The 10,173-nt window shown below is 45.7% G+C and overlaps 1 protein-coding gene and 1 pseudogene across 1 annotated transcript in view; both read right to left on the bottom strand.

Moving 5' to 3' along the window:
* Nucleotides 1-535: 535 nt before the first annotated feature.
* LOC115505760 lies at nucleotides 536-651 on the bottom strand (annotated as a pseudogene).
* A 2,827-nt stretch (nucleotides 652-3,478) lies between these two features.
* The window catches only part of MTARC1 (mitochondrial amidoxime reducing component 1), a 32,238-nt gene continuing 25,543 nt past the window's right edge, over nucleotides 3,479-10,173 (bottom strand). The window contains exon 7 of the mRNA XM_030302394.1: nucleotides 3,479-4,676. Coding sequence (XP_030158254.1) covers nucleotides 4,667-4,676 — 10 coding nt within the window. The 3' untranslated portion in view covers nucleotides 3,479-4,666. The remainder of the gene's footprint in view (nucleotides 4,677-10,173) is intronic.

Below are 10,173 nucleotides of genomic sequence, written 5' to 3'. Positions count from 1 at the left end.
ATATCTGGGAGGCAGGGGCTGAGCCCGAGCTGGGTGCTGTCTTCTATTTCCAACCATCAAGATTCCTAACTCCTTAACGCCACATAAACTGCGAGGAATTTTAGGGAAAGAGTCATCTCAGGGAGAAACCCCCCGCAGCGGGCAGAAGGCCAAGTGGGGAGGGACATGGAGTGAGATAAGAGGAAGGCAGTATGAGGAGATAGGGGCCCCGGAAGAAAAGCGTTCCAACCGCTCCCACCAGACGTCAGCCCGTCCTTGCCTCTCTCCACCTTTTTCTCTATTTCTAGAGACGCTGTTTTCAGCAAAGCCACACCCCCACCTCTCCGCCTGAAGCAAACGTTGAAAACAGAAGTGTAACGGGAGACACATATGCGATTTTTTATGTTGGTAAAATACACCGAGCATAAAATTTATCATTAGTGACACTTAGGACATTCACACTATTATGCAACCAACGCCACTGTTTATTCAGAACATGTTTGTTACCCCAAAAGGATAGATACCCGGTACCCACTCAGGGGTCACTCTCCTTTTCTCAAAACCACATTTAGATGCCACCAAGTAGGTGGCAGTAACTATATGTGTGCTGCGCAGGCCCCCTCTTCTATCCTTGTCAAAGGGGATGCTAAGCTTCTCTCCTCCATGCAACATCTACATATGTCATTTTAAATTTCCTAGTAGCAGGGCGCTTGGCTGGCTCCCTCGGTAGAGCATTCAACTCTCGATCTCAGGGCTGTAAGTTCAAGCCCCAAGTTGGGCGTAGAGATTACTTAAGGATAAATAAATAAGTAAATAAATAGATTTTCTAGTAGCCACATTAAAAAGAAACAGATGAGGGGCACCTGGGTGGCTCAGTCGGTAAGGTGTCCGACTTCGGCTCAGGTCATGATCTCGCAGTCTGTGAGTTCAAGCCCCGCATCAGGCTCTGTGCTGACAGCTCAGAGCCTGGAGCCTGCTTCCGATTCTGTGTGTGTGTGTCTCTCTCTCTGCCCCTCCCCCGCTCATGCTCTCTCTCTCTCTCTCTCTCTCTCTCTCAAAAATAAGTAAACATCAAAAAAAAAAATTAGGGGCATCTGGATGGTTCATTCAGTTAAACATCCGACTGTGGCTCAGGTCACAATCTCGAGGTTTGTGAGTTCGAGACCCACATCGGTCTCTGTGCTGACAGCTCGGAGCCTGAGGCCTGCTCCGGATTCTGTGATTCTCTCTCTGCCCCTCCCCCACTCGCACTCAGTCTCTCTCAAAAATAAATAAACATTAGAAAATATTTTATTTTATAAAACAAATAAATTTTTTTTAATTAAAAAAAGAAAAAAACAGGGGCGCCTGGGTGGCGCAGTCGGTTAAGCGTCCGACTTCAGCTCAGGTCACGATCTCGCGGTCCGTGAGTTCGAGCCCCGCGTCGGGCTCTGGGCTGATGGCTCGGAGCCTGGAGCCTGTTTCCGATTCTGTGTCTCCCTCTCTCTCTGCCCCTCCCCCGTTCATGCTCTGTCTCTCTCTGTCCCAAAAAAAATAAACGTTGAAAAAAAAAAATTAAAAAAAAAAAACACAGATGAAATGAATTCCAATAATTTACTTAATCTAATTTATCCAAATTGTTATCACTTCAACATGTAATCATTTTAAGAACGATTGCTGAGATACCTTATACTCCTTCATTTTCACGAAGTCTTTGAAATCCTGTATGTACGTTACACGTACAACGTATCTCAGTTTGGACCAGCCACATGTCAACAGCCCCTAATGGCTACCATCTGGACACTGCAGCTCTGAATAATTCGTAGAACTCTATTAATATCCTAAATCATCTTTGTAAAAGGTGATTATTAAGTACACAAGTATTCTGAGGCTATAGTTCTATTTTTAATGTAAATGTATTATCCTAATTGTGAAAAATAATAGAAAAATTACCCACAGGTGCCAACACAAGAAAAACTGTAATAACTGAAAAACTTTTTTAAATGTTTATTTATTTTTGAGAGAGAGAGAGAGCACGAGCAGGGGAGGGGCAGAGAGAGAGGGAGACAGAGGGTCTGAAGACGACTCTGTGCTGACAGCACGGAGCCCGACGCGGGGCTCGAACTCACGGACCGTGAGATCATGACCTGAGCCAAAGTCAGACGCGTTACCGACTGAGCCACCCAGGCGCCCCTCGTGATCACTTTTTAACGCTCCATATGTTGACTTCTTTGTGGTTCTTTTCTCATGATGGTGAATGCCACACACGGGCACCACTACTTTGCAGTGGAAACTGAAGGCCAGCATGACCGCTGTCCAGAGGCAAACGTGGAGCTTTCCCCAGGGTCACGATTCTCTGTCATTGCCCAGGATGACCCCCAGGGACGGCTGCAGTTTTGTCATGTAGCTGTCACGCCTCTTGTTCCCTAACAAAGCTAGAGGCCACCGAGCCTAACCTAGAAACCTGGCCTTGGATTTCAAAATTCCTCCCCACCCCCAGATTCGTATGGCTTTCTCTCCCACACGCATTTGAACCTAAGTTTGAAAACATGTCCTGGGTAATGAGGAGACTGGTGATCTAGCTCGTGCCTAAGAGCCCTTCCAACCCGAACATTCCAGGGTACTCGGCTGCATTCATTTCTCCACCCGACAGGCACACATGGACACACAAACAGACTCACACACGATCACACACACACGATCTGGGTCACCGGTTCCGCCCCAGAGAAGAGCTTGCAAAGAAGGAAGAACACCTCGACTCAACCTCGCTAACTCACTGGGAAAACACAGAGATCTAAACAGAAGCACTCGTATTTAGCATTCATGCTCAGAAGGAAGAAAACCCAGCAGAAACCCGTCTCAGTACCCAAGAATGTAAAAACATTTCTTTCTTTCTTTTTTTTTTTTTTTTTAGGTTCTCAGAAGCTTTGTACCACAATGCCCCAAGTTGGAAAAAAATGTGCCATTTCATATGTTTATAACAACATCTGATTTAATATTATACAGTTTTGCTTAGTCACAAACCAGAACAAATACTTTCAGATTTATTACATCCTTCTATTCAGAGACTTAAGTAATCACAGTTAATAATGCAGCCATTCCACAGCCCAAGGAAAAGCTTTATAATTTGAGGGGACCAAAAATTCCTGAGAGGCAGGTTATTTTCAAGAAGGATTTAAGGTTTTAGAGCTCTCAATGAAGCTTGAAATTCATCTTTTCCAGTTCACATGGAAAGGGTTTCCTCCAAAGCTTGGCTGGGAGGTAGAAAGAGAAAAACCAGTAGGCACACAGCATCTCCCTGTGCCCTTCGAGAATGTAGCAATTACCCATCCATTACTAATCCTTACCTTGTCTTTTTTTTTTTAACGTTTATTTTTTTTTGAGGGGGGAAGGGGCAGAGAGAGAGGAAGACACAGAACCCCAAGCAGGCTCCAGGCTCTGAGCTGTCAACACAGAGCCCGACACAGGGCTCGGGCTCACAAACCGTGAGATCACGACCTGAGCTGAAGTCGGACGCTTAACCGATTGAGCCACCCAGGCGCCCCATCCTTACCTTGTCTTTAAACATTTTTTAAACCCATACCACCGGCTCCCATACTCTTTATGTTATTAGCATTTTGGTCCTCCTTCTTATGTGTTGATTCATTGAAAGGCATTAATTGATTTAAAAAAGAAGCAAATATTCTTACAAAGCATACGTTCTCATTTCTTCCCCCATCCCCCCCACACATGCACATGGCGTTTGTTGCCCAACTTGTAAACAACTCTTAAACCCCAAGCATTGCCCCTTCCTGGCAAATTAATTCAGGAGTAGTTAATGACATGGCAGTGAACTCAACTGCTCCGAGGCTTGGGTCAGAGGTTTGGTGGCTTCAGAGCTCTACTCTCTGTCAGGGCACAGATGGTCCTCCACTGCCTCCAGAAGGGGGACTCTGGCCCCCTGAGGGCTGGAGGCGCCTCCGTGTGTTTGGATGAGTATAAACCCATCATCCAAACTGTGTGCGTCCATGTTGCACTATACGTACTTAGTGAGTTCCATGTTTCAAAGAAAGCTGGGATCTGTTACTCCAGTGTTTCCTTAGCCACCATTAAGGAGAACATCAGCACTAAAGTAGGGTGAGGATTGTAAGAACTTGGTCTACAGAAAATCAGGTAAGAGTTGAGGACAGTTGGGTTTTCATAAAAATGGGACTTCCTAAGTCCCGCTGCAGACCCACATCAGGACACCTACATGTCAGATACAGGAATATCCACTTGACCCAGGGTTCCCACGTGAGTCACAGACACGCTGCGACTTACATACACTGATCTTAAAGGTCCCTTCATTAAGTCATAAGCAAACGTTTCAAAACGAGATTGATTATAAGATTAAACCAGTTTCCAGTTGAAAGATACTACCACTCTTTGAAATAATTCTTGCCAACTGATTCTTTAGCAGCACACTTCCAGAAGCCAGAAGGCGTGAATAATCATAGCTAATCATCGACTTCTATCAACCTAATAATCTAATTCTAGTAATCTAATTGTACTCGCCTACAACATAGGCTAGCCCCTTAACATCTTCAAACCTCACAGACACGACTGACGCGGGTAGGGAAAGTGTGGTTACAATACCGAAGGAGCTCACAGAAAGCTTTCACATCCATCCGACCTTCCTGGATCGTCGGACGGTCAAACAGCATGTACGGGTGACAGGGCTCTGCAGACTTCATGACATGCTACACGCGTGAAGGCATAACGAGAAGGTGGACATGGGTTAGATTTTTAAAAATCCTCTCGTTTTAGATCACAGTGTCTGTTTTATTACTGACAAAAGTTCGCTTGGCGAGGATGTGCTTCAGAATTATAGAAGCAATGGAGTTTCTCTCACTGGATCCCAGGGTTGAATTCATCCATCCAGCCTCAGGCAGCACTAGACAAAACTACAGGGTTTCTTCCAACAAGGGCAGGGCTTTTCTGCCAAGCTCACCACCTGGCCCAAAGACACCCAGGACCCCGCACCTTGAAGATGAGCAGAGCCCAAGAAGCAAGGTGGAAGGGGGGCGGGGGGCAGAGCTCAACTGCGGCTCCCAGGTCCCCCAATCAGATCTCTCCCGAGTAAGGGGATGTGAGGAGGCAGAGAGAGGCCAAGACTAATTAACATCCTTTCCTTGGGGTAAATTAAGGGTAAGTGTGATTGTAATAGTGAAGCAATTTATTACAGGGAGGTTGCCACCTCTGCCCTGAAATTCTTCCATTTTTTGTTCTTTGGACCCACCGTGTCTACCCACAATGCCTCTGGCCATCCAGAAGTGGGACAGTACCCTTCAGCACCCCTAACACCAGCCACAGCTCCATCATAGATCTTTCTGGGCAAGCAGTGTGGGTTTTTCCCCCATAAGATTCTGAGATGGGTCAATACAGGACATTGTGTTCTTCAAGGCCTTTCTGTAGTCAAGACAGAAAATATAGATTCTCTTCTATTTTCCATCTCAGTTTATCTTCAGCCTCCTCGACCAACGTAACCTATTAGAAATGATGCAGTTTAATCCAATGACATCATGAAGGCACCCCAAAAATAAAATGCCAACAATAAGATGTTCTGCATTTGAACTTCTCTCAAAATATTAAATTACGGGGTGCTGGGTGGCTCAGTCCATTAAGTGTCCGACTTGAGCTTAGGTCATGATCTCACAGCTTGTGGGTTCAAGCCCTGCGTCGGGCTCTGTGCTGACAGCTCAGAGCCTGGAGCCTGTTTCGGATTCTGTGTCTCCCTCTCTCTCTGACCCTCCCCCACTCACTTGCATGCATGCTCCCTCTCTCTCTCTCAAAAATAAACCTTTAAATATATATATATATATATATATATATATATAATTACCAGAGAGTCTGAAGCTCAAAATTAAATCCCCTTATAAGTTAAGGTCCAAAGAAATTAAGACAAAAAAGTAAAGTCCAAAGTTAAATTATGTCACCCTCCATCAAGACTGAGGTTAAAGCCATTATGTGTCAATTTCTTATTCTCCTTAGTCTCAGCGAGGGGAGTTCTGATGTTCTGGATGAGGGTGGGGTTCCTCAGTGGCTAGCGTTGGGCTGTTTCGAGAAAAGAGGCCTTTCAGTTTGGATTAAATCAGCTCCAACTCTCTGATGAGCCCGAATTTTTCTATTACTCTTTTTTTTTTTTACTGTGGCGCAATACACATAACTTAAAATGTACTCTCTTAGCCACTGTGAGGTATACAGTTCAGTGGTATGAAGTACGTTCACACGACTATACAACGACCACCACTCCCATCCCCAGAACTCTTTCCTCCTGCAAAACTGAATCTCTGTCCCCACCCCCACCCCCTCCCCTGCTTCCTGGAAGCCACTGTCCTACTGTCTGCTTCCGAGACGCTAGCTACCTCTTACAACCGGAATCGTGCAGTTTGGGCCCTTGGGTGACTGGCTTGGTGACTTATTTCACTTAGCATAATGTCCTCCAGCTTCGTCCATGCTGTGACACCTGTCAGAACTTCCTTCCTTTTTAAGGCTGCGTAACATTCCACTCTGGACATACACTACATTTTATTTACCCATTCGGCCATCGGCAGACCCTTGGGTGGTTTCCACCCATTGGCTATTGTGAATAGTGTTGCTATGAACATGGGTATCCGTGCCTCACTTTCTAAATGAATCAAAGGTTTAAGCCACACAGGAGGTTATCACGGAACTATCTCCACACCACGAAATTGAGAAAATAATTCAGTCCCACGGGGTGCCTGGGTGGCTCAGTCAGTTAAGCATCCAACTCTTGACTTCGGCTCGTCATGACCTCACGTTTTTTGTGAGTTCGAACCCCGAGTTGGGCTCTGTGCTGACAATGCAGAGCCTGCTTGGGTTTCTGTGTCCCTCTCTCTGTTTCTGCCCCTCCCCTGCTTTCTATCTCTCTCTCACAATACATAAAAATAAACCAAAAGAAAGAAAGAAAGAAAGAAAGAAGAAAGAAAAGAAAGGAAGAGGGAAGGAAATAAAGAAGGAAAGAAGGAAAGAAAGAAAGAAAGAAAGAAAAGAATTCAATCCCCAATCCCAGGGAGGTTAACCAGGCAAAATCGTGATTCAAAAGCCCATTGTGTGGTGCTAACAAGGACTACAGCAGATTCAGAAGAGAAGATTCTTCTAAGGGAAGAAGGGGAAATGGTTTTATCTGAAGTACTCCTCGGTCATTGCCAGGTGACCATAATCCACACAGAATTCAATTGTGGTTCCGTGTTTACCATATCCAGGGGAGATGAACTCAGCCCTGTAAACAGTGTGCTCTCTCAGAGAGTAGCATTTGAGACATTACTGTATTAAACACGTTTTCATGGTCCAAAATAAGAACGCGATTAAAAAGGATTCTAAACAAGGATTTATTTTCTGCCTGAGAAGCTTAAAATGTGGACACCACCAGCAAAGGCCAACACTTCTGAGTGTGGCGTCACAGAGAGGAAGACGAAGCGTTCGACCAATCCTACAGCCCGCGCCCAGAAGGTCATCTGCCAGCGTATAGACGTTGTCAACTAAAATGATGCAAAATGTCAGCCTCACATCTGTTGAAAAGGGGCTCCTCCTACAGGAAGCAAGATGGTGGGGCAGGGGGCACTAATATAATTAAAACTTGAAGGCGCAGTGTAATACAGAAAAATGTCGTTGAGCAACACATCGCTAAGACTTGAAATCTTTAGGGGCACCTGGGTGGCTCAGTCGGTCAAGCGTCTGGCTTCAGCTCAGGTCATGATCCTCATGGTCTGTAAGTTCAAGCCCCACGTCGGGCTCTGTGCTGACAGCTCAGAGCCTGGAGCCTACCACAGATTCTGTGTCTCCCTCTCCCTCTGCCCCTCCCCTGCTCACCCTCTGTCTCTCTCTCAACAATAAATAAACATTTAGAAAAAAAAAATTTTTTTTAAAGACTTGAAATACGTTGTTTCTTTTCAAAAGCACTGTGAGCACAATGAAAAGAATACAGCTTTAAGAACTAAGCTTCACCCCATCAGGCATTAATGGAGTCCAGAAACTATGTGAACAATCTTACTTGACATCCCAAGACGTTATATCAGTCCAAAGAGAAAACCAGAGGGGGGAACATGTTAATTTTCTCAGCCTTTTGATAGCACATACACAAGATCTCTTAGCCCCACAAAAAGCTCCAAATATTCTCTAGAACTTCAACTGCCTTAAAATATAGACTTGCATTTATCTTGGCCACATTAACGAGATCTGTTTGACCAATACATTTATATTTATGGTGACTAAGGGCAGATTATGGTTGTTAAAATTTGTCCTTGGGACATGAAAACACTCCTCTGTCATTAATACATTTTGTAATATAAACTATGATGTCAGGTCAACGTAAAGGGTAAAAACGTTCCTAAAGTATGCACACATCATTTTTTAAAGCAATTGAGCCTAATGGAATAACAAAGGTCATCATAACAAACCATTACAGCCTTGGTCTTGGCAACTCTGGCCACAGAAGAATCTCCAAGAAACGATCATCATTCCTCCAATGTTATGGCATCCAGACGACAGGAATGGCTTGCAAATGAGTCATACAGGCTCAGATCCTCAGTAGCTATGTGAGCGCTGGACGATCAATTATTCATGTGTTTACAGAGAGCTTTCCCGGTTGATGTTAACCAGAGCTGCTTGCAAAGAAGAGTTCTCCAGCTGTCCTCGGCCATCCTGGGGCTCCAACTAACAAGCCGATTTAATTGCTGGGCAAGGTCATCTGGAAGGTGCCCCTCCCCTAGACCACAATCCCTTTGAGACTTTATTAGGTGTAAAAATATTAATCAGAAATAATTATGGCAATACTTTCTTTACCTTACTCCCAGCAAATCCCAAAGACAGAGCTAGAAGTTAGCCTTAACTTAGGTCCCACTGAGCTCCGCCAATACTGGAGTCTGGACTACGGAAGATACAGGTCAGGGATTGGTAGAAGGTACGGAGAAGGAAAGGAAGGGAAAGAATCAGGGTCTGTGGGCTTCATGAGGGAAGTGGGAGGAAGTGCAGTCTAGAATGCCCTGTGAAGGTATGGGGGCCCGACTGACGACCACCAAGGGCGAATAGATTAGGTTGGTCAATATCCAAACGTGATTGAACTTGACCCACCCATCAAAATTGGCCTTGGAACAAGTTAAATCAGAAGGCACTTCTCAGCCCCTTTTGTTACTACAGCCTGTCCGGGAAGACTAATAATGTGATTAGGGCAACTCCTCTTTCTGAGCTCGGCCCAAGAGGATGGGACCAGATGGCCCCACCAGTCCCCTATCAGCTGTGTTTTGAGGGAGACCAGGATCATGGCCAAAGCTGTTGCCTGGGCCTCTTCCTCTGAAGACGCTGCAGTCAAAGCAGACAAAGGGATACCTCAGGCACATTTCTATTATCCCAATTCCAAGAGCATTTGTTGAATCCTTCAACCAGATTCTTCCCCTTGCTTGAAACTGAGCAAATTCAGGCACTATCAAAACTCACTTGTCCATTTCTAAGAAAGTGGTAGAACCAAACGGTGCTCTTACTGGTATAAGATCACGGTGTAAAGGGGGGCGCCTGGGTGGCTCAGTCAGTGAAGCGTCTGACTTCGGCTCAGGTCATGATCTCACGGTCTGTGAGTTCGAGCCCCACATCGGGCTCTGGGCTGACAGCTCGGAGCCCGCAGCCTGCTTCAGAGTGTGTGTCTCCCTTTCTCTCTGCCCCTCCATCACGCATGCTCTGTCTCCCTATCTCTCAAAAATCAATAAACATCAAAAAAACTTTTTTTTAAACATCATGGTATAAAGGGAGTATATGTGCATGGTTAGAAGCACTAAGACCCTGGGGTAGTTCTGCTTAAAGCAGTAGGAGGTGGGGCGCCTGGGTGGCTCAGTCGGTTGAGCGTCCGACTTTGGCTCAGGTCAGGATCTCACAGTCTGTGAGTTCGAGCCCCACGTCGGGCTCTGTGCCGACAGCTCGGAGCCTGGAGTCTGCTTCCGATTCTGGGTCTCCCTCTCTCTCTGCCCCTCCCCCGCTCATGCCCTGTCTCCCTCTCTCTGTCAAAAATAAATAAACATTTAAAAAAAATAATAATAATACAAATAAAGTAGAAGGAGGCAGCTCTAGCTGAGAGGTTGCAGGGAAAGGTAAAGCTAACAGATGGAAAGATCGTGCCCCTCGCTGGTGCGGAGGGCATCCTGGAGCACTTGTGTGGTGTCGTAAGGCCAGGACTAGAGTCTGCGT

Source organism: Lynx canadensis, chromosome F1 (assembly GCF_007474595.2).
Source record: "Lynx canadensis isolate LIC74 chromosome F1, mLynCan4.pri.v2, whole genome shotgun sequence".
In the NCBI taxonomy this organism is placed as follows: domain Eukaryota; kingdom Metazoa; phylum Chordata; class Mammalia; order Carnivora; family Felidae; genus Lynx; species Lynx canadensis.
Note: the sequence above shows the minus strand (reverse complement) of the source record. Positions and strands in the feature narration are given on the sequence as shown.